The sequence below is a fragment of the Callospermophilus lateralis genome, chromosome 6, assembly GCF_048772815.1.
Source record: "Callospermophilus lateralis isolate mCalLat2 chromosome 6, mCalLat2.hap1, whole genome shotgun sequence".
Taxonomy (NCBI): domain Eukaryota; kingdom Metazoa; phylum Chordata; class Mammalia; order Rodentia; family Sciuridae; genus Callospermophilus; species Callospermophilus lateralis.
The window spans coordinates 151,668,655-151,693,999 of record NC_135310.1 but is presented as its reverse complement, the minus strand read 5'-3'; the positions used below and the strand labels follow the sequence as shown (position 1 = coordinate 151,693,999).

Genomic DNA, 25,345 nt, shown 5'->3' with positions numbered 1-25,345 from the left:
TGTTAAGTCACAGGATTTTCTTTCAATTTAGTTGCCACTATCTCAAAATCTGAAAATATGACATTACATGCAATAATCTGCCATTAAACATGTTTCCTAAATATTTGCATGGTATCTTACTATGCCAAATTGTGAAAAGCTGTTAACACTTTCACAAGTGTATAAAGGTCAGGGTGAGCAAAATGTCATATCAGGGCCAATGAGATTTGTCATTAAAAAATTGTTCCTAGCCTTCCTGGCTCCCAAAGAGGCTCCGGAATGAAATGACAGGCTGCTGAGCCCCAGCCTAGCCAGCTGGTTCTAAGGTGTTTTCACTCTCTAATGTGCCCTCCCCAGGGGTGGAGCCACAGAATAACATCAGGGCAAGAGTCTGGTGCTTTATTCTCACTACACAGCCCACAATCATAAAGGGCACCGTGGGAAATCTTGAACAAATGAATCAAGTGTTTCTGCAGATTGGGATTTTATAAAAACCTTATATTCAAAAGGTAACAAGTTCTAAAAGGTCAACTAGAACGCTTTGCGTTTGAGTCAGGAATCCCAGCACACTGGGAGGGACTAAACCAAAATGCACCCACTACCAGTGGGAGTTACGGAGAGCTGGCAATCTGCAGAGTAAAAATACTAGCTGGGAAACAACTACAAGGTAATAGTTAACATGCAGAAATGAGAAACGCAGACAAGGCAGAGAGAATACAGTCCTCTTGGCACACATGGACAGCTGCATGAGGAAGCACCCTTAGTCTCCATGCACCTCCACCCAGGAAACAAGGACTTTCAAAAATGCCATCCACACGTTCTATGGACTCTGGGAACAGCAGAACTTCCCGAGTAATTTGAGATTCTCCTTAAGTCAGGTGGGTTAACCATCCAGCTGAGATGGTTAATCCTGGTGAACAGTATGAGACAGAAAGACATCCCGGCCACTTAGTTACATCCCCCTCAACTTGAGATTCTCGAATTCATCCCGTTCCATTAGGTGTGGACTGCAGGGCACATCAGTTCCTAGAAGGGCCCAGTACAGGACAGCAGCTGCCTTCCACAAACCTGGGCACAAGCCAGGTGGCAGGCGCTTGCTGCCATCACCTCCTTCAGCCTCAGGGGGACCCCCCAAAGCCAAAACTCACGATCCAGGCAACTCACCCACTTGAAGTGTACAATTCAGCAGATGCCAGCATTTTCCCAGGGTGATGGAACCAACACAATGGGAAACCAACACAATGGGAAATCTAAAATGTTTTTTTTTTTTAACACAAAAGTAGTCTCATTCCTTATGGTGGGGAACTCCCAACCCCATCTTCCCACAATCCTCGTGAGCTTTATTTATTTATTGGCCTTTGTCTTTATTAGAACATTATAATTATACATAGAAGCTGGGGGGTGTCACATATGCATGAACTTGATTTACTACATTTCAGCCCGTGCCCCCTTCCCACCCTCTATTCTCCTTCCTCTTTTTTTTTTTGGGGGGGGGGGCAGGGGGGGTGTATGCTGCTGGGAATTGAACCCAGGGCTTTGTGCGCATGAGGCAAGCACTCTACCAACTGAGCTATACCCCCAGCCTCCTTTTGCTCAATTAAAAACAATTCTTTTAGTTGTAACTAGACAAAATACCTTTGTCTCATTTTCGTGTGGTGCTGAGGATGAAACCCTGTGCCTCACAAGTGCTCTACCACTGAGCTACAGCCCCCGCCCCTTGCTCATTTATTTCTGACTGGTGTATTCAATGTGCACATGAGATTGTTAAATTGCATGTTTCCTCCCCTTTGCCATCTTCTCCTCGCGCCCCCCACCCCCCGCCACTCGTCTTCCTGTAATACTTCCCCCCGCCACCATCTTTCCCTGTTTTTCCATCTAGCATCCAGACCCGAGCCAGGTGTCGAAAGCATTCCATCTAAGGAGAAAGTAAGGCATCGAGATACTAGATACCTGGCCTCCTGGCACCTGAAGAGAAGGAGGTTCTGGGCCCAGGTGTATCACCTGGCCAGTTGGCACAGAAGTAGGTATGAAGGTGGGTGATGCCAGCTGGACCTCTGGGGCCCTGGCCAGCTGTGCTGAGTGTACAGGTACAGCCCGAGGTGCTACCAGGAACAGCTGGGCCCACACCACTGAAGTGCGAGGACACTGGGCCTGCAAGCTGCCCTGAGAGGCACTACTGGAGACTCCGGCGCCACCAACAGCACACGGGGTAGCCCAGGCACAGCTGGCTACATCACAACCAAGAGCCAACGGCCTTCCTCACGGGCCAGGCGCTGGAGACGTGGACTCTCAGCGAGTCCAAGGCTGTTCCAGGGTTGCAGGGCTTTTGAATCACGGGTGTTTACGCCAGTGGCCCACAGAGCACTCACAGCCAGCCCCAGCTCTTCCAAGGAAGTCACCATTTTGTTTTCACCAAGAGCGATGCAGAAGGCGCTCCGGAAATCTTTTTTTTAAAAGAGAACCCACAGAGAAAGGTTGCCAAGATCTCAGCCACCATGGCTCAATTTCTGAACAGTGGAGGGGGACGGTGGGGAGCTCACGTTTCATACCCTGACTATACATGCCCTACCACTCTTCAAAGATAAGCACCCACCCCACAGTCCAAATTTTTGGAATAGTCGCTTACCTCAACAGAAAAAACAGAGGCGTAGAGGTGACAAAGAGGAGCGAGGACATCCCATGGGAGCATCAATTAAGAAAAAGCACTGGTCAATGAGTGCACCTGTAAATGAACCCCACCGAGGCAAGCCCCTGGCCTGACTGCACCCTCGAAGGGCTGGCACACCAGGGGAGTGCACACGGGGAGGCGTCTGGGCCTCACATGCACACCCCTGTGTGATTCCAAAAGCAATTAAATCATTCCATCTGGGAGTCCAGTGATATGGTTGTTTAAGGTCTTAGGAGAAATCTCCTCTCCAGAAAGAGATGTGCACAGCGGGGAGCAACAGTCTCCCCCTTCCTTCCAATCTCCTCGGGTAAGAAGCGTCTGAGGACTACACAATAGAGGCTGAATTCCGCAGTGAACTCCACCAAGTTCTCTTCTGCAAAGGATGACAAAAGGCTCACCCCAATGCCACCGAGAAAACGCCAAGCCAAATGCATTCCCAACTCTATTAATTCCTCTCATCTGCTGCACTTACCCCACTGGGAAAAACAGCAATTAGGACACATTTTTAAAATTTTGGCATGTCAAACATCAACTTGTATTATAAATACAAACAAAGCAGTGTCTTGGTTGTGTCATTTTATTTCCAGAGTCACCACCTGAGGGCTCTCCGGTGGGGTCATCTGAGGTGCTGTACAGGTGAGACTACTTGGAGAACAGGGACGAGCTATCAAAGTGGAAGTCGCTGCAGGCACTGTTATTGTAACCCCCGAGTTTCAACCCAAGGTTAAAAGCCCTGGTGGCGCTGTCCAAGTCATTTCAGATTATGCATTTCAACAGACGAATCCATTTCCATTAGGATGCTCAGTGGCTTGTAAATGACAACAGGAGAGAGTTGTGCAATATTTGCAAAACTAAGCTCCCCAGGGACCGGGCTCTTGCTGGAGACTCCTAGGTCCACGCTCCTGTTTCAGGAAGAGTGCTGCCACACAGGCCCAGCAAGGCAGCAAGGGATGCCATCAGGAGGGCGCGCTCCTGCCACCCTCAAGAGGCCACTGACCTGGACCCACACCCGAACCACCCATCTGCTCAGTTTAAGCCTAAACAAAATAAAGCAGAACAGCACCGACTGCTTGGGTTCTAGATTCTCCAAAGTAACACAGCAGAAATGAAACTGCTTGCCTAGACATGAGTCTGGTCAGAACCAGGCCAAAGCCACCCAGCTGTCAGTAACTCACTAGACCCTCACACTTTGTCCTCCGGGGCTCCCTCAGCTCAGGCCCAGATGTCACACCATGAGAAAAGGAGCCGAGGGCCAATGTGGCCAGAGAAACCATGGAAGGGTCGGCCAGAGCAGCAGACCGACGCCTCCCTCCACCTGAGGGCCGAAGGTTCTGAGAAGCTGCGGGACCATGCGTCAGGCCTCGCCAGGGCTCTCCCGACAGAAAACCTGTTAGAACACACGCACTTCTTCACTCAAGGAGCCATGGGGCGGGGGCCTCCCTGCCCCCCCCCCCCCCGTCGACTCTGAAAAGGAACAGCACAGGCACGGGAGGGGAAGGGAAAGGTGCACCAACCACACCCCTTCTTCTTCCATGTAGCCAGAGCCACTGTAGTTGAGAGCATCTCCCCACCGAAGGTTCATCAAGAACATTCTACAGGAGGGACAGAGGCAGGTGTGGGAGCAGCACAGGAAGGACCAGGGCTGAGTTGCTCTCGAAACACAGCCGGGTCCTCAACCCACCCTGGGGAGCCGCCGTCCACCGCAGGCCTGGGGCTCAGGTATCCCCTCAAGGTGCCCACTGTCCAGGAGAAGGCAGCCAGGCCTCCAGGCCCAGAATACCTAAATGGCAGCAGTGAAGATGAAGGGGGACCCCTGAACTCTGAATGCCAGGGTGCTCGCTGCACACCTCGGGGCCTGCTCTAGTTGGATCTGGGCAACCTCTGAAAGCCCAGGTGTTAAACAGAAGGCTCGGTGGGTCTGTGAGGTCACTGGACGTGAAGGAAGGAGTAGGATGACTTAGAAGTTGCCGTAGGGCCATGTCCTTGGGGGGGTACTGAGACCCTGGGCTCTCTTTAAGTCTTCCTGACTGCCATGCGGTGGGCACCTTCCTCTGCCAGGCCTGCGTGCCACAGGCCATGAAGCAGCAGAGCCAACCAGCCATAGAACCAGACCTACACAACTATGAGCCAGCTGTTCTTAAGTTGACTGTGCAGTAAGGCAAAGTTGAGGAGCACAGCCATCGGGTGCATCCAACTGGCAGGGGCAGGCCCAAGTCCCAGGTAAACCCAGGGGCCTGCATTCCTGTCAGGTCATCAAACATCCATCCACCCAGCTGCGCTGATGGGCCAGCCTCACACCAGCAGTCTAGCCATCTTCAGTATTCCTGTGGAACTATCTCAACTGAACCCTCTTCAGCAGTGTTTCATTTAGTTAACACATTTACATAAACTTCCCCTTTTATACCCGATGGGCACTACGGCTAGGAATTTCTAGGAATTGTGATCAAAGTATACAAAGTAGCAGGTCTCAGTGTGGACCTGCTGCCCACACAGGACCTGTGGTTGCCAGGCAGGAGAACAGAAGTCTGAGCGACCCCAGCTGGCCACTCACAGGATCCCTGAGTGGACGACAAGAGTCAGGCTTTGCGGCTACTACGTGTAATTTGATTGGAAGGGCAATAGCACACTAATTTTCCTAGGGGTCTACCTAGGAAGACAAAATGCAGACAGGCATGTGGTGAAAACGGGACAGACACACTTCCATCTGAACAGTGTGCCACTGTCTGCAGAGAAGAGTGAATTAAAGGGACAGAAGTTTAGTCAAGGACCTTCACCCAGATGAACAGGAGATCTTGGAGAACCAATCCCACACACACGTGGCATGGCCACCATCCAGCTGCCCTCAGTAATTACCTTACACTGGGATACCAAGTAATCAATAGACAGACGCTAACCCGCCCCACACTGCTGGACTCACAGGAGGCCTTATCCAGAGATGCAGCTAATTAATAGCTAAAATCAGGGCATCAAACCAAACCCCTGGCCAATGATAGACGCTCACGGAACTGCACACACAGGAAAGAGGCATCAGATACATGATTCTATTCTACTAAAATTCTCTAGGAACGGGAAGCAGTTCTCTAGTTCTAGGAACGGGAAGCAGCGACGCTGGACAGGGAGACGTTCTGCAGCTGAATGGGCAACTCTCAAAGACCACGGATTCACAAGGCCGGGTGGCGGGCTCTAAAGGCAACACTTCCCTTTGCTACTGAGGGTCTCTAGAATGCATCCTTACATTCAACAAGACCCTCTTGCTGGGGACATGCTCCCAGGAGTCACTAGGACCTGCTTTGTCACCTACCATCCTGACAGGGAAGCGGGTGCAGAATTCACAGGGTGAGGCAGCTCAGCCTAGCAGGGCCCAAGAGCTCGGCGCTCTGCTGCAGTTCCAGAGCCAACCTCCACTCTGCAAGCCACTGCCTTCCTGGCTCACCTGGAGCTGGAGGAGCATGCCACACAGCCTGGGTGTGTCTGAGCTGCCGCCAACCCACCTGCTCCTCCACTGGCTTTCAAGAAAGGGCCAGCCCATGGCTTGCTACTGTTCAGCTTCCAAGGATATTAAAGCCAGGGGACACAGGGATAACCAGAGACCTCAGGGAGCTGTGCATCCTGGTCAGCGACCTGTGGAGCTGGCTTTGGGTCACTGTCTGCTCGATGTGGGAACAGCGACTGCCATCACAGCACAGGGTCCACCTCACCCAAGGACACACTGTTCAGGCATTCGCAGCCCAGAGGGCAGGGGGAGCCATTCCAAAACCCCAACTCTTGACTGCACGCTGCCACCCTGGGTGACGACACAGCCATGAGACGGATGGGCCATTTCATAAAGCAGAGACATGTTTGCAGCGACCATCAGACAATGACTGACCTGGGAACGGGTGCTGAGCCTGGAAGGGGTGCTGACCCGGGAGCGGGCAGGCCCGCATGGGTGAGAGGCAGGACTGTGGGAAACAGCACTGGAGCAGCAAGGCCTGGTTTCAGGAAGAAATCCATCAGAGGGCAGAGCACCTGGGCTGAACTTGCACCCCACCTCCCCCTTCCTGAAGCTCCCCTTGGGTTCCACGGGGACGGGGTTCCATGACCAGGCTGGAGGTGAGCCAAAGGCAACTCTCTTGAGGCTGCGGCTGAGCACCGGTTAGATAAGGTCAAAACAGAAGAGGCCTGGAGGGTGGCTCACCAAGGACCCCCTCCAACAAACGCTCCAGGCAGGGGTGCCAGCTGCCACGGACTTCTTATGCTGTGAAATAAAACAGTATTGTTTTCCAGGTAAAAGTCTCAAAGCATTTTCAAAAATGAGCTTTGTGTGTGTGCACACAAACACAGACGCCCAGAGATGCAGACAGAGGGACACAATTATGTTGGGCTCCAATGACAAAGGCAGTGGCCAGGACAGGCTGCTGTCCTCGCCCTGCACACGCACCCTGCACACACACCCTGCAATGTGCCCCTCCACCGGATCACCCTGAAGCTGCTGTGGAAAGAGAACCAAAGACCTGTGCACCTGAAAGATTGTCCGTCACATCGTAGGTTGAACCTATGGGAAAATCACCAGTGACCCAAGCTCAGATGAGCTGGGAAGTTGGAAATGCAGCCCAAGTGTAAGAGGACACATGGGACGAACGTCACCATCGGCAGGACGATGAGCACACCTGCCCAACCACAGAGGGCGAAAGGCCCAGCGTGTCCAGGAGGCCACCAGATCCTGCACACGGCAAATACATTCCCACCATGTGACGATGAGACCGTCCTCTCTCCTATGACAGCCACTTCTCTGGGTCTCTGGGAAGCGCTGTAGTGCTGCATGTTCTCGGGTTCACATTCTCATCTGCTCTCCCTGGATGGATCCCTCCAATTCGGATCATTTTTCCTTTGATTTCAAACTACATTCTGCTGCCAGGAAGTGTCTGAACTTGGCCTAGCTCACCTTATCTCCACATCGGAACTCAGCCACAGTGAATCCTTCCTCCAGCCTGAGGGCGTGTGAACCCTCTTGACCCCGCAGACCCCGAGGGCCCACCACTGCAGGGGCCACAGCCCCCACTCACGGGGGCCCATGCCCACCCTGCACCTCTCATGGGGTGTGTTGGTTGGGTGGTGGTCGGATTTCTTGGTGCACTGGGGATCAAGCACAGGAGCTTCGTGAGGCAGGCCCTCCACCACTGGGCTACACCCCCAGTCCCTTTCAAATTTTACACTGAGACAGGGTCTCACTGAGCTGCCGAGGCTAGCCTCAAACCGTGACCCTCCTGCCTCAGCCTCATGTTGCTCTTCGGAAGTCCCTGGAAAGTTCATCTCCACACCTGCACCTGTATGCCAGGACTGTTCTGTTTTCATTAGCCCCGTCTCCCCAGTTAAACTCCAAGTCCTTAACAAGGACTCTGTCTATATTGCACCTAAATACAGCCCCAAGCAGGAGGGGGGACAGATGAATCTTAGTGGACAAAGAGCCTGATGATGGGTGCAGGCACAGGGTGGCGCTGGTCTGAGCCAAGCCCACCCGGAACACCCGCCCCAGTTCACACAGGCAGGAGGACCCAAGGGCACCCACACTGAAGGGACAGCGAGAAGTGGCTTCACTTGCTGGCAGCAGAGAGGGCCCCCCAGGCATCCTGGACGAGGGGCGTCCAGCGCAGCAGAACAGACCACAGCAAGAAGCAGCCAGTCACCCCCAGCTGCCACCCCCTGGCTTCCCTCTCCTCTGGGCTCTTCTGCACCAGGGTCTGTCAGGGCCACCTCTGCAGTCACGCCACACACACCTCTTCCTCTTCAGACAGCTGCGCTCCACACAAGAGCATTTCAGACAAGAAGGGACCTCAAGGTGACATCACAGCCACTCTGCACGTGACACTATAGCACATGTGGGACATCTGTGGTGATGTTTTTGACCCACCTGATTGACGTGTGGTTCACACAAATGTCAGCACATACAATTACAAAGAGTGCGATGTTGGTGGAGTGACTACGGGCCGTGCCATTATTTGCAAACATTGTCCACTTTCAAAATCTTACTGTAAGATAAAGGTGTACGACAGTCCTGCCGGCAGCAGCCTCAAACACCTGGCCTTGACTGCACCTCTGCCAAGGGACAGCTGTGGCAGGCAGGTCTGATTCTCAGGAAGCAGTGTCACCTAACATGCATTTCTCAGAATGAATCCCGTCACTAAAGGATGGGACTTACTTAGCCTCCCAAGCCACCCACATTCAGTTCCTGGTACTGGCCAGGAAACTGCCCGCAATCACGACCTTTGTACCCTATCTCCTCAAGTCCTGTCCGGTTAGCCAATCCTCCTCACCAAGACCACCTCAGATTTCCAGAGCAGGAAGGCCACCAGCCCTTCCCCAGCCAGCCTGTTACCTGGAGCTGCCCATCTCTGGCAGCCAGACTCCTACTCCCACCCTTTATTTCCTTTTTCCCAAGCCCTCTAACACTAGAGGGGAGGTGGTTCTGTGTCATAAGGTGCGTCTTCTCCACTTCACAGAAGGGATTTCTGCACTACAGCCACCTGCTGGAGTCACAGAAGCTCATCACCAAAGCTCTCACAAAATCTCGTGACCATCCCCATGGAGACACGCGCCCTCTTGCCTACAGCTCGGGTCTCCACAGCACAGGAAATCTACCCTCATATCTCCATCCATGCTCTAGCCCGCCTGGGGCTGCTCTGCTGTGTGAGTGACCTCTTTGCCTATGAAGAGTTGGGTGCGTGGTAAAGCACCCAGAGCTGGCTCTGCTGCCACCTGGGCATGAGCTTGTCCAGCGCTCTCCTTCTCACCCCATCCTCCGGGAGGACCTACCATGCCCGTTGTGAACATGCTTGTGGGTTTTTCCTTTCCTGGGGGTTGACTGGCATGAAGATGAAGCATTGTTGGTGGCTGTTTTGACGTCTTCTGTCTCGTCATCTTCCTCCTCGACGTCCTCCTCATCCTGAGAGCTTCCAAAATAAACCATACTGTTGGGCAGCGCGGGAGAACCTGGTGGGAAAGGAAAGACGAGATGTGTAACAGGTTTAAACACCAGCCTTGATGTTCACCCCTTCCAGAAGGAAACCCCAAAGGAGGACTTGCAGAACTACAAACCCGACTCTTGCCAATGAACCTACTCATACAACTGCCACTTGAAATTTTCAAATATTCTCCAAAAAATTTAACTTCATCTATGACCTTTTAAACAAACAAACAAAAAAAAAAAACTCCTGTCAAGAAAGACTAGTCTGCAATATGCATTTGACTAGACTTTTAAAATGAAAAAAAAGACAATCAGAGAAGGAAGTAATAAAAACAGAATTTAACATTCATTCACTGCCGGGCAGGGGACGGAACCAAGGCCTTGCACATGCTAGGCAAATGCTCCACCCCTCAGCCACACCACCAGTTCCTGACTTGTTTGCTTCTATAAACATCACTGCCTGGTATTCATGCTGAGGGAAAGAGAGATGCAGATTCTCCAAGACCCAGAAGCTGCTCTGATATGATTAGGCTAATGGGATGTAAAATTATTAAAATAAATTCCTGCACAGTGCTAGAAAGTGCTGGATTTAAGAAGAAAACAAAACATTCTCCTCAAAGAGGTCGACATACCCTCCCTTCCTCTCTCTCTCGAATCTTAATGGCCCCACCTCCAATGCTATGATTTCTGTACTTTGGGGGCACAGCACCAGAACAAGGTCCTTATCATACAGAACTGCAAGACAGTTCTTCCTCATCAGAAGGACACTTCAGAAGGAGGTCACTTGGGTCACTGGTACACTCTGTAGACTAGAGGCTGCTAAAATCCAAAGGTAATCTTCAGTCTTCTCTCCTCTCAGTTGTTCCTGGGACAGCTGCCCCCACGGACTGAGGCGTGTAGGCTAATTCCTCTTGCCCAATGCTCCTGTGCGTGAGCTAACACTCCGCAACATCAGATGAATACAAGTAGCCAGGTGCCCTCCTTCCCAAACTTCACACCTAATGGTTAAAACCACCCTGTCCACGTGGGGACGGCACTCTCTTTAACAAGGAGACAGCATGGCAAACCTAAAACTCATACCCCAAAGATGCAGACTAACACCTGTCCCATCCTCCCTTCTGCTGCAATTTCCCACCAACCACCAGGACACACATCCCCAGGCCGAACACAGCCAGAAACACGACCCCTGCACGTGACAGATCTGCAGCCCGTCCCCTGGGCTTCTCTGTGCTCTCTCCTGTATCATTTCCATTCAGAATCAGTCTCTCCAGAGAGGTTCCTAAACCTGACCTTACTTGAGAGAAAACTTTTAATCAAACAAAAGTAAGACAGCAAACAAAGAGTTAAGAATGTACAGCTGGGGCTGGGTATGTGGCATGCGAGCGGCTCTGGTTCGATCCTCAGCACCACATACAAACAAAGATGTTGTTTCCGCCGATAACTAAAAAATAAATATTAAAAATTCTCTTTAAAAAAAAAAAGAAATCTAATTAAATACACATGCCAAATAAAATACTGCGTGTTCCGTGGCAACCCCGGACCACAGATCTGACTTGGAAGCTCTGGCCACTTGTACACAAATTCCCCTCTTCTGCTTCTACATTTCTTTTGAAGAGCAGCCTTCCTACCCAGCATCTGGCACAGTGAGAAGGACGGGGTGTCAGCTCAGCAGGGCTGTGTGCTGGCCCTGTGGTAACATTTGCTGAGCCGGGCAGAGCCAGGCGATGTGCCAAGGAGAGCCTCTGCTCCCCGCCAGCAGAAAAGGCAACTGAGGCTCCCAGGGAGGGATGTGAAAACAGGACAGCAAGATCTGATTCAAAGAGAATCAGGTAGAAGTCCACATGAATCATGTAAAAAACACTCAAGGAATGAACTTCCTAACTCAAACCCTACAAAAGCAGCACGCAGCAATTCACATTCCTTATATGCAAGATGCTCAGAGAATGGGGCGAACATCAAGTCTGTATCCCAAAGAACTAACACTGCTGTCCTAAAACAAGCATGCATCAGTCAGCTTTTGATTACTGTGACAAAATACCTGACAGACTACTTATAAGAGAGGGGGAGTTATTTCCTGCACGGTTTTGGAAGTTCAAAGTTCAGACCATATGTGCAGACACAGGTTTTGGCAAGGGGTTCACAGAAAAACCCCGCTGGGAAGTCAGAAATCGGAGAGTCCAATGGGACAGGATCGCTCCTTTTGTAACAACTCTCTCCAAGCACTACCAACAGGTCCACAGGGACTACTGAAATCCTTCCAGGACAGGGTCCACCAAGACCTACGTACAGACCACCCACTTGGCCACAGCTGTAAAGTTCACCTCCACAACCCTGGAGTCCAAGCCTCTCATCACAGGAGTCTTTGGGGGACACTTAACCCATAACCAAACCTTTCCTATACACAGTAACTTCTTCAAAGCCAGAGGAACACAGCCGATCTTCTGAATGAATCTGTTTTTACATCTCCTTAACAGGTAAGAGAATCTAGGACAGGAAGCAGAGGACCTTGGGGAGGAGTGGCACCTCCTCGAAACTTGCTCTCAAACCAAAGGCTTTTGTACAAAGCAATGTGATCATCCAGACAGAGATGCCAAAGGACAGGATCTCCTCTATGCATGGGCACACCAGGGATAAAAGCGGATTGCCTTCAACCTAACAGGTGATTCTGACTACTCAGAAGAAAACGTTGGCCTGGACCTAGAGGTGCAAAACCCAGTCGGGCCACACACAGCCTCCTGAGAGGAGGAATGCGCTCCAGGAACAAACTGCTCACCACACAGGGAGGGCCTCCGCTCACAGCTGCCTCACATACACTCTTGGCTCCGACAAGTACCAAGGCAACAGGGTCCCTCTGAGCTAGATAGGACCTGTTCGTCAAGTGTCCTTCTCCAAGATGCCACTGCCAATCCACTGCTGCCCATGTAACACAGAGATTTGAGAACGATGAGCACCTGTCCCAGAAGGCACAGCCGTCCAGAACCAGGCTCGGCCTCCTCTGCACCTCACCAACCTTGTTAATGCCCCACAGGAACAAAAGACCGACTCCAACAGTAGCGCAGTGCGTGGCCTCACACTGTGCCACCAGGCTGCTGTTGGAAATCCCTCTAGGAATCCCCCTGGCATGTCCGTCTGCAAAGGGACAGAGGCCAACAAGCACTCCAGCACTCTCGCTTTGTCAGGGCAGAACCAGCAAGATCATCTCTTCTTACACGCCCAGCTTTGGGTCCGGAACACCTGCTGAAGCCCATGTGTGTAAATCACGGTCCCAATGCAGACAGGTTCAGAGGTGGGGCTTGGGGCAGTGACGAAATCCCAGGAGTTCCAACACTGTCTGCAGATCAGCTCATCACATGAACTCATCGGCGATAGCTGAATGGTCGACTAGGAGGTGGACCCAGCTGAGGAAGGCATGCACTGGGAGGGTTCAGCTCCTGTCTCTGCATCCTGGCCGTCTCCAGTGAGTGGCCTTCCTCTGCCATGCTCGGCCTTGGAGCTAGCCAAGTACAGACTGCATCGAGTCCTCTGAAACCAAGAGCCAAAATGAATCTTTCTTCCTCAGCATCTTGGTCACAGTGTCGGAAAGCTAACTTGCACGTTCCGCACCAAGATGAAGATGATCAAGGCGAGGGAAGAACAGAGGCCACTGGAGCACAATCCCAGCAAACGGCTCAGCTACCCCAGAAACACAGAAGGGAAAAGCATCTTCAAATCGTTTACTATAGAAAACAGCGACTTCCTCCCCACCTAGAAGCAGGCTTGATCAACTCACAGCTGAGCACAGAGGGGGACAGGGTACAAACACAACAGGAAGGAAAGGGTATTTCAAACCCTCGGGGCAGAGCCGCCATCTGGCCACTTGGTACTGGGGGAAACCTTCCCACGCTCCGCAGTATGAAGGGGTGAGTGGGAGTCCTCCCAGAGCACAGTGCTGCAGGCTCGATGCAAAACTAAGTAACCTTTAATCTTCCTTTTACCACTTGCAGCAGGCTTGGCTTCATAACTGGGAATTTTATTAAAGAAACTTCAGTCCACAAACATCACACGGGACAGTTTTTTGAAAAGCTTGCTGTAGGAAGCACCCAGGGCAGTGAGACTGAACCTGTGGGACAACAGCCAACAGCAAGGAGAAGCAGGAGCCAGGGGTTCACAACCAGAAAACACCTTCAGAAAAGGGACCGTCATGGAAGGATCACCAACCCACTGTGGCAAAACACCAGCAAAATTGGTGAAAACAGGGAGTCTCAAGAGGGGCCCAGGCACCCCCACATCCCTCCATTCTCAGGGCAGACTCTCCATGTTAAGACACAACCCCCTCCATGACCTCAAGGTCATAAAACAGACTGACTTATCCCATGGAATCACATCATCTCTCTCCTGTACAAGCTCTGCAGTTTTAAGAAGCAATCAATGGAAGGTGAATGTTTTAGCCGGTAAAAAAGGGAGGGGGGGGTGACACAGGACAGAGTATTTTGTACTCGGTGATGACAGACACAGTTTCCTATTAAAATTACAAGCATATTTTCTCCCCCGATTATTCAAGTGCATTAGCAAAAGTGAAAAAAAATCTGAACTTGGATCAGATAAGAGAAATCAGGAGTACGGCACGCATCTGCGCTTTGCCAAAGCCGTATTTCATTACTTTTCAGAATTAGCTGGCAATGTCTCCACAATATTTACTGAAATGCAAACCAAATGTTTTCATCTGGACAAAAATCAAACTGTGGCATGTTACAACCACAACAGAAATCGTTTTAATCCAAAAGCTTGCTTTCTCTAATTTGGGCTTTGGTTTCTATAAAGTTGAATTCTTCTCCATGAATTATGTACACAGACAAACCCTCCTTCCCATTATCTTCCATCCCTCGACCAGCTCTTAATCTTAACAAGCCAAACATAGCTCAACTCTTGTTTTGGAAAGACCCTAAAGGGATTCCCTTGTATATAGTCATTTAGCTGGAAAGTCAAATTCCAGTATTTGACCCAATTAACATGGGGACAGGCCCAGTGAGCTGCAGTTCCTCAACAGTCAACCTGAGGATCCATAAAGAGAATGAAAAGCAATCAGCCCTATTTTCAGATTAAATTTAAAATGCAAAACTCAAGACAGAACTGGTAGGGACTGATGTGGGGGGCAAGAGGGAGAGTTACCCCGATTTTCTGGGGGGGGGGGGGGGGGGCTCCATCCTATCAGGATAAGCGATACAAAACAGCAAGTGCAGCTACCTTAGTCCACTGATCCAAAGAGACTACATGTCCATTCACACACGTATAGACACCACGGGGCAGCAACAGCATGCTGGATGGCCATCTCGCCGACCCTTCCAAGTCAGCCTCTACAACTTCCAAGGGAAGAATTCACAAAAGGGTTTTCCAAGCATCGCCTGAATACACACATACTATCCTCAAATTATCTGTCTTGCCCAGACCCCCATGTGCTCTTATTTTCTTAAGTGTTCACATTGGAGTCTTAAAAGACTTAGCTCCATTATATCAACAAAAGTCACAACTATGACTTCTCCTGAAGATATTAAAAACGTGGTAAAACTAAAGTGTTCATTTCAAGTCACCCCAGACACCAAGAGCCAAATGTGCAGCAGGCTTTGGGGTAATAGTCCTCCACACTGAAGGCCACTCACAAAGGGAGCCCCTACTTCTTACTGAAGGAGGGGCTGCCTGTCAATCATGCTTATCCTGGAACTGGTCTTCCCTTTAATATGCAAATACAAGGGAAAAAAAAAGCCAACTATTGAAAAGCACCTTACAGAATCCACAACTCTTAAGATGAAGGCTTCATGCCAACAGTCACTTCCATGCCAGGAATATTCGGTTTTCTGCATGCAAAATGCAAGTGATGTATGTCTTCAGACCAATCACATGTCAGGACCCCAAAGGCTGCAAAGCAGCAGGCATGAAAGCCCCTGAGCAACTCCCGCTGGAGTGGTGGCATCAGGCTGATCCTGAGACTCGGGTGTCAAACAGCTTGTGGCTGTGAGGTCTCACACTGCGTGGTGAGGGGAAAGGCAGCGTACCTCCTATCTCCTTTCCCAAATAAAAGTAAGCAGGCTGTGTGGCCAGGAACCAGGACGAGACATGCAAAGCCAATTCACTGGGTGTCGAGGACACCCGACAGAAAACACCAGAGCGCAAGGACACCTGACAACAGGTTGGTCATATAAAAGTCTTTTCCAAAGAAAAATGAGGGATTAAGTAACAACTTCCTGGTCATGAGGTCACCTTGGGCACTGGCCTAAATCCACAGGCACATGGATATGTCTCTCTGATCCCCAAATCGGGTCATCTCCCCCTTCAGGGCACATGTTCTGTCTGCAAGACCCCAGGCACAAGGGAATCAGCACTGAGATTATGATGGGCACCAGTTACCTCCCACAACAGTCATTAAAACCTGGAACACTCCTTCCCAATATCCACCACAGTTTTTCAAGCACACCTTCAATCTGATGTCAGGCAGTGTATGGTTCCCTTAATCGAAACATGGATCACATCACAGCCCGGCCAGGACAGGACTCCACCCACATCCTTTCTAGCTATTGAGTATCATCTTGAATCGACACAGTCTCTATAGGCCACCCAAGTCTGAATGTGACCTGGTAGGCCAAGGGCAGCTTCCTCAGATCCCCACACACTGAACACTCAGGCCGTGTTTCTGCAGAATGAGGACACCTGGGACTTTTCTGCCATCCAGGGAATGAACCCCTCATAGCCCATCTACCTTCTCTCAAGGGACTTCAAAAGGCTACCAAAGGACACCTCTGTGCACAGGGGGCCGGAGAGGACTTCAAGCAGCATGACGGGTCTCCACCAGCAGCCCCTGGTGGGGCAGGGAGCCTGCTCGACCTTCCAGGAGAGCAGGCCTGGGCAGAGGCCAGCTGGCCTGGAACAGGGCCCATCCTCAGAGCCAAAGTCTTGGCGCCTCTGCTGATCAAGGTCACAGAGCAATTAAAAGAGACCCATCCTTCCCCTCCTCGCATCAAGAATCCCAAGGTTTCATATTCCTTCATTACTAGCTGATGAACTACCCTGGCAAATCAGTCCCTTGCTCAGCAGAACTGAGACACTGGGGGAAACCAAGCAGAGAGGGTGGCTTGAGGCAGAGAAAGCAGAGGGCACGGTGGCCACGCCACGGAAACCCCAGGACAGTGACCACTCCACCTCGTTGTTGCATTTCTCAGAAATTAAGATGCCACACTCTGCAGAGGGGACAATCGGGAAAGTTGTGTATCACTCTGACACAGCACCTTCCTCCCTGAAGAACATGTATAATGTGAAGTATTCCCATTTTGCTCGGGGAAGTTCATTACTAGCGCCATAGTGCTCCTTGCAACTGGGAGACTGCTTAATTGCTTTCTAGCAGGTTAATCCCCTTTATTTCTGTGACCTCAAAATCACCCCAGACTTTTGCATGTGCCCTACTTATAATTCTCCTCCTCGATACCCAAGGCCAGAAATAAATCAAAATATGTGCTCCTTGCCAAAGGCCAACAACCATCTTCAGAGGAAACTCCTCGGTGTGCCTTCTATTACCTGCAGCGTAGTCACAGGGTCTTTTATGTGAGGCTACCCACATCTCAAATCTAATCATCTTTGTCCCCACTACCCCTGTGGAAAAAGAAAAAAGAAAAACCACTGAGAAACAGCAAATATACTTAGATGACTGCCTTGGGCACATCAGGACACATCACACCCCTTCCCCAGCAAGCGTGTACGACAGAAACTGGAATACCCACTTTACAGATGGGACACTGGGCCAACATGGACTGAAATCTTCTGCCACCTTCTGCCTTGCTTCTACAATTACCTCCCAAAACAGGATCTGGGGAGCCTCAGTCGATTTCAGGAGAGCACCAGGGTCATCTTCCCAACTTTTGGGAGGATTCAGACCCCTCTCAGCTGATGAGCCTCCATGATACCCCAACATCTAGCTCAGGGCTCTGACCTGTGTCCAGAGTGCCCTACTATAAGGAACCCAACAGCCACAAACGCCTCACAGAGGTTTCTGCAGTATTTCTCCCCAGTCCCTTTCTGCAAAGGCTTCTGATATACCAGAGTCACCACAAATGTCCCTTCCTTTCTGCAGCCATCCTAGTCAATGGGAACAGGGTTCCCTTCCTGCCTCCACATTGAACACCCGGCCCTGGCACCTTCGCACACCTGGTACACCTCTTCTATTTCACCTGCCACCTATGTCTGCTTTCCTAACTCTAACCTGTTTTCTAAGTGTCTAGCATATAAAAAGGTTCAATAAAGGTTTGCTGAATTAATGAGTGATTGAATGACAGCTGATGGTGAAAGATTCTGTAAGATAGGGGAAACGAAAGGCAGGCAGCCCCAAAACAAAGACAGTACTGCTTCCCAATGGCTGACGGCAAGGGTATGTGCTAGGAATCCCCCCAAAAGGCTCTCCTCGCAAGCTGGGACGCCAACAGTGTGACAGCCGCGGTCATCAGAATGAGCAGTGCTTCTGTGCACAAGCGTCAGGAGTCCCCTATGGGAATCCCCCTCATCTGCAGTGCCTCATAAAGAGAAAAATGTAAATAAGAGAATCTTTTAACCTGCCACTGCTCTGCTGCATTAAGCTCTTTTAAATCTCTTAATAATTATAGTCAGAACAAAGAGAGGAAGACAGAACTCATTAACAACAACGAGCCTGGTGACAGGAAAGGCAGCAGTGGCACGCCTTGCATCACGCACAGGGCACACACAAACCCTCTTCACGGGGCACTGCAGAAGATGCTAATTACGTCTCTGGCAAGAGGGGTGTGGCCCCTAGAAATAACCACTGAAGGGAGTCACACGGCAACATGTTCCTGCCATCCTCTTTCACCTTGGAGATTCCAGGGCATGACAACAGGAAAGGAAAAAGCCTCTCCAAACATGGCTTGGTGCATTTAAGCCCCATGGGAATTTTTAAAAAAAAAAAAATTTTTTTTTTGGTGCTGGGTATTGAACCCAGAGGCACCTCTGAACATCCCCTGTTCCTTTTTGAGTCAGCTGAGGCTGACCTTGAACTTGCAATCCTCCTGCCTGCCTCCTAAGCTGCTGGATCAGAAGTGTATGCCACCACATATGGCTCATCTTTAAAAATTTCACTAAAGGTTTTTTTTAGCCCACATGACTAGCTGGTCTGTTTCCAAATCCATGCTAATCCCACTAGTAATGGTCCAGGGCACCTAGTTGCAAGACACACACTGGGGCCTCTAGGAGACAGGGACTGGGCTCTATGATCTCCCATGGACAGCAAACAAGGCTTCAAGAATTCCACTTCCTGCCTCCCCCAGCCCACTTACTCTCCAATACAGTAAACTAGCACAGAGACCAATAAAAACTAATAACCAGGGACTGGAGGAAGAATGATGAGTGATCCACGGCCACAAACATCACTACCAGGTCTTTGATTGGATTCCTTCATTATTTTTGCACCCTGATTTTTTCCCCTATAAATAATAATGAGCTTATTAAAGACTGCCGTGTCTACCCTCCCGTGCCCACTGTCACCTGAGGGTGATGGACTCCCCGTGCTCGATGTGAGGTCTCAGGCTGACAAGCTCTGTTTGGTTTAGAATGCAGGTCTCGAATGTTCGTCCAATTCCTAACTGTTAACGTGACCTCAAAGGCTTCAAAGCAGCCAAAGATTCAACTGAGGATATGCATCATCAGCTGTTGCTATCAAATTAGGAAACATTCACAAATGGAACAAGGTTCAACTACTAAAATATGACAGGCAGGCAGGGATGTGATCCTACAACAAAAACCACAGTCCAGCACCTTTTCAGGAATTTTATGCCTCGAGTATGCACACAGAGCTGGGCTTGGTAAGATGTGCGCAAAAGAGACAGTGAGTGATGGTCGTCTGTGCCAACCCAAGACAAGCTGTTTTGAGTTTACCCTCCAGCCTACTTTTCTGTTGCTATTCCTAAGAGGAACTAGAAATACTTTTATGACACAAAAGTTAGATACCTTTTAAAATTAAAACTGAAATTATTAATAGTAGTACATTATAGGGATCATCAACATAACCCCTCTAATTCAAAATGAATTTTAATAAGGTCAAGTAATTACATATTAAAATATACCATCTAATTCGCCCGATTTCCAGAGCCATAAAAGTATCACACACCGTGTCTATCATTTGTGGTTTGTTCAGCCAGATCTGGTAAACATACCTGATCTTAAAAGAAAAAAAAAAATTTGTTTTGGTACAGGAGACGAAACGCAGGGGCGCTCAAACACTGAGCCTTTTTGAGACAGGACTCATTAGGGTCTCTTTGAGGCGAGTCTTGAACTTGCAATCCTCCTCCCTCAGCCTCCCAAGTCCCTGGGATTACAGGTGTGCGCCACCGTGCATGGCTCCAAAACATGTTATTTTAAAACTAGAATGACTCTCATTTTTAATACCTTAGATATAAAGACTATAGGAGAAAAAAGTAAGAGTGCAATGACTCTTTATTTTAGACCAGCTTTAAAAAAAAATAAAATCAATTTTGTTACCTGATTCAAAATGAAGGAATAAATTTCCAGGACTCAGAACATTTTTCCAAAATTGTTTTACACATCTCTTAAGTTTCTTATCTAGACCTTTATTGCACTTGACATCTTAAAGAGGTATTGTGTTGATAATTCTTTGTTTACAATCTTGAAACCTCAAAGTGAGTGCTGGGTAAGATTTTCTCCAGGTGCAATTTATTTATTTATTTATTTATTTTTTGCAATTTGTTTACTTTTTAGTCTTTTTTTAAATTTATTTAATAGTACCATTCAGCAATTCCAGATAGCCAAATAAATTTCCCAAGGCCGGGGGGGGGGGGGGTGCCCTTTTAAAGCATCTAGCTCCAAATGCATTAAAAAAGATGCATGACCCAGGTCACAAAATAGAGTCTCATCACACACACATCACAACAGAACTTTAATTACTGCACTGAGCTCCTCGTGCTAATGATACCAGGGACCCTGCGAACATTCCTTTGCTCAAATTTCTTCTCACTGCCCCACTTGCTGAGCATTCCTGATACCTATCAGCCACTCTCCTCTCTTCCCTCCATGGCCACCCCAGCAGCACATGCCATCCCTTAGAATTAACACTCAGGAGCACAGGAACTCTCCACGGGAGCTCTGGAAAGATTGGCACACATGAATTGGTGGTTAGTCCATCACTGCCCTCCTTTAACGGCCATGTGATCCTCAGCTGAGGAGGGTTATGAGAGCATCTCCAGGGACTATCAACATACCTGCACCCAAGGGTGCCAGTGATAAACAGCACTAATATTAGCTTGCAGGACACCTAAAGCCCAGATACCGACTATTCTAAACATCAGTTGCCAGTAAAACCAATCAGGTCAGCTTTGAGAAATGGCCAGCTGGGGACCAGGGTAAGAGCACAAGATGGGCCTGGAACACCTGTGCTGCAAGCAGGGCTGGAAGGACAACAGGAATGTCCACAAGGACAAGATGGCCATCCAGAAGAGCTCCCAGTGACAAGATCTGGGATGAGCCCAACAGTGACAGTAACAGATCTCAGCCCTCTGCATAAAACAGGAAATGAACAGATTAGGAAAAAATGGGTTCGACTGAGAAATGAAAGAGGTCCAGCTTCAAAGAAACTTAATTTATCCCTCGGGTACTAGGAAGATTGAAATGAGTAACTTCACACTGGAGGCTCATCAGAGACCCACCCCTACGGAATGACCAACAAGAACGTCATCCAAAACAGGGACAGAGGACCCAAAGGCAAGAAGGAAGGATCATGTTCAACTTCACTAACTATCCCTACCCAGAACGCAAAGCCCGAGTCCAATTACACGGAAACACCACGCGATTCAAACGGAGAGCCATTCGACACAATATCGGGCCTATCACCTTCAAATTTCAAAGTCATCAAAAAGAAAAATAGCCCAAGGGCCTCTTCCACACGGAGCAGGCAACACAGGGCACCAGAAGGCAAGGCCAATCCGGAACACAGTCCCTGGACATCAATCAGGAAGCACCAGCAGCACTGGGAACTGGGGATGTCTCACTCCTGTGAGGGTCCCAACAGAGGGTTATAGGACAATGCCACGCCCCGCACCCTGGGAAGGTAACACAGTGTGCTTAAGATGGGTCAAGGTGCAGTCATGCAGGAGGCAGGGGAGTGATGGGGAGGGACACTGGCAGAGTTAGGTCATTGCACTGTGAAGGTACCACAGGCAACAAACGATCCCACCATCACCTTCAGCTACAACGCACCAATAAAAAATGTCAGGCAGGGGGAGGGGCAGGTAGAGGCAGATATTTAAGTTCAGAAAAAAGCAACTTACTTAAATCCTTTATTACCCCCCCCAAAAAAATGTTTTTAAATAAACAATGAACTTCGATTCAAGCCTTTCCACAAATATGCAACATCAAAGCCTCTCCTCTTGTTCACCCTCTTCTCAATGAAGCTCACCCAAGGAGCTCTACAAGGTCAGGGCTTCCTAACTCCTCCCCATCTGGTCCTCAGTGTCCTCCAGAGAGGCCCCCATCTATCCATCCATCCTGGATACTGAACCATAGGCGCTTCACCACTGAGCTACACCCCCAGGCCTTCCCTTAGTTCTTGAGACAGTTTCCTCGACTCTTTGAGAACTAAACAGTAAAAAGGACTGAGGATGTTGTTCCATGGTCAAGAGCCCCTGGGTTTAATCCCTAGTACGAAAAAACAAAAATGAAACCACCACCACCACCTAAAAAACCCTACCAAGAGTGCAGCGAGCATTCACTAAGAAGGGGGAGTTAAAAGTCAGATGAAAACAAAAGAAACACAAAGACTCAACAGAAGGCTGGTCCAAAAAGCTAGAAGGCACCTTTTCGTTGAAACTCCCACCAACCCAGTTGGGGAAGGAAGGCTGGAAGGTGGCAGAAGAGGGCCAGGGCCAGGCCTGTGCAGGGGCCATTCCTCTGCCCTCCAACACAGCAGCCACGTGGGCTCACCTCGAAGGCAGAGGAAGGTGAGAAAGTCTTCCGTCTTAGGCTTCCTTTTGGAGAGGTCAGAAATTTGAGTAGCTGGCGGGGGTAGCAAAGGCTCCACGACCTTCACTGGAGTTGTGCTGGGGCTGTTCGGCTGGGACTGAGCAAACTTCCTTTGTGCTTGCAGCCTGGGCCTGCGAAAGCAAGAAGGAAAGTTAGGAGTCGGGCAGAGGCGGGAGGATACAGACCTATTGGAGCGATAAGATCCTGCACACCCGGAGGAAAGGACGCCATCCACGCAAACCCTTTGTTTCTAATTAAGGTTCTCTCACACTCATCAGCCACACAACAGGCCTGCTTTAAGGCACCATAAATTTGTTACAGGGACATAAAGTACGTGCCACGAGTGCTGGGTGTGCAAGCATAAGTGTGTGCAAACTACACATATAGCCCTTCAACAACAGCAGGCAGTGACTGACGCGGGGATTGATGGGTTCCGTCCCTGTGTCTGGGACTGCGGCGAGAAGCAGTGCAGGCCCTGCTGCACCGGAGCAGTCACAGCTTTCACTGACCAACACAAAAGTCCAACTCTGCCTGTTTACCCACCCCTCTCCCAGCCCACGAACCCTCCCACCCCTACCTCCTGAAGTCAGCCGGATGAGCACACCTGAATAACCAGAGCCTGTAAAATGCAGGGGGCAGATCTTCTTAGTGTACCCAACCCTAGGAAATCACAGCCCGCACCCCCTTGTCCAGCAGGGTCAAACCCAAACCCAAATCAGGGATTCAAATGGACCTGTTCCCCACTAAGAACCATTGTGCATCCTCAGAGCACATGTGAGGCGCTCCCTTCCCTAGACCAGAAAGGCCTTACAAGAGGCATGTGAGCCCTCACGAATCCTGGGACAGTTTTTGTACTCCTTCCCTAACACCGTAGCCAAGAGTGGAAGTCCCTTTCTGCACACAAAGACATGGTCATAGTTTAATGTTATGCAAGAACGGACCTGGCACTGATCACTGGTATAGGACTAGCTCTTCCTTCACTGCAAAAATGTCAACATTGAACACGGCATCTCCAGGAATGAGAGCATGCTTCTGGCCTGCTCCAGGCCAGCCATGTGGACCTTCTCACAGGCCCCAGAAGAGGCACTGGAGGGCAGAACACAGAAGAGCCAGGCAGCAGCTTTAAGGGCCCCAAGAACGTCTGTTAGAGTTCCAAAGGAAGAATCCTAAAACCCCAAGGGACTGATAATGCCACCTAACTCAGATCAATCAAGCAAAAATCAGGACATGAATGCAATTGTCCCTTGCAATCTTATTGTTGGGAGCAGATCATATAAAACAGTAATGAGCACAGTGTATAAAAATAGTGAGCACAGTAAATTTCTGAAGCTCAAAACCCTGTGACATTTATAAATAACACTGTATTGTTTAACAAAATACTTCAGAACTGTTTATTTGTACAAGTTAATATCTTTAAATTTTTATTGCATAAATTCACCACCCCAAAAAACATTAAATGCAATATGTTGCGAGGTATTTGTACTTCTTGCTCTAAGGAGAAAAAGTTGTTTCCCTGCAATCAACTCAGTACAAGGAGACAGCATGACTCCTCAGCTATCTCACGGGCAACCTATAGCCCTTTAAAAACTGCTTGTGGAAGTGCCTACATCCCTTCAAAGGGCAGCGGGAGGCAGTCCCATTAACAAGGGGGACAGCTAATCACTGCACAGAATCTCCCCATGTTCTAGAAGGAAAGGATAGAGCAACCCCACAGAGCATCTTTGCCATCTATTGCCTGGCTGTAACCCGGGAGCTAAGCCCAGAGGTGGCACCGTCACAGGGGACAGGGGACGCTGAAGTCCAGACATATCGGGTGGAAGGTATGTGTGACAGACAACTTTAGAGCATTTGAAGGGGAAAGTAGCCTACCTGTTGCAAATGGATACATGCTTTTAAAAAAAAATTGTTTGGCTTTTTGTTTTCTATAAATTTGTTCTATTTATAACATGACAGTAGAATGCATTTATGCATCTATGTATTATTCCCACATAGATGGGGTATAATTTCTCATTTTTCTGATTGTATGTGCTGTAGAAATACATCAGTCGAGCAGTCATAGATGTACATAAGGCAATAATGTCTGTTTCATTCCACTATCCTTCCTGTCCCCATGCCCTCTCCCCTCCCTACCACCTAAAGTAACTATTCTTCCCCAGCACCACCCCCTTATTGGGAATTAACATTTGTTTGTCAGAGAAAATATTTAGCCTTTAGATTTTTGAGATTGGCTTATGTTGCTTAGCACGACATTCTCCAACTCCATCCATTTTCGGGCAAATGCCATAATTTCATTCTTCTTTAAGGCTGGGTAATATTTCATCGAGTCCATATACCATTTTGTTTTCTTTATCTATTCATCTACTAACCGGCATCTAAGTTGGTTCCATAGTTTACCTAGTGTGAACTGAGCTGTACAAACATGGCCATGTCACTGTAATATGCCGATTTTAAGTCCTTTGGGTATAAAGGGAGGAGCGGGATAGCTGGGTCAAGTGGTGGATATGTGCTTTTTAACACGAGAATTAGAGAAAACACAAGCCTAAATCCTTTGTGACATTCAGTAGATACAAAGTCTATTTGATGAAAACACTTGAAGTTTCTAAAGCCTCACTCCCAGTTTCTGAATTAAATTTACTGGCACCTGGCTGCAGGCAGGCCTGGGGCAACACTGATCAGAGGAAGACAGCGGAAGCCAAGTGCCACAGTCACTGAGCCCCAGTGCAGCCTGGGGAGAGCCAATGAACTAACTCCCTGGC

At 49.3% G+C, this 25,345-nt stretch overlaps 1 protein-coding gene across 1 annotated transcript in view; it reads right to left on the bottom strand.

Moving 5' to 3' along the window:
* Jarid2 (jumonji and AT-rich interaction domain containing 2) overlaps positions 1–25,345 on the bottom strand; it is a 224,755-nt gene that overhangs the window by 37,021 nt on the left and 162,389 nt on the right. Inside the window, exons 4-5 of the mRNA XM_076859226.1 lie at positions 22,551–22,720; positions 9,440–9,616 (exon numbers count right to left, since the gene is read on the bottom strand). Coding sequence (XP_076715341.1) covers positions 9,440–9,616; positions 22,551–22,720 — 347 coding nt within the window. The remainder of the gene's footprint in view (positions 1–9,439; positions 9,617–22,550; positions 22,721–25,345) is intronic.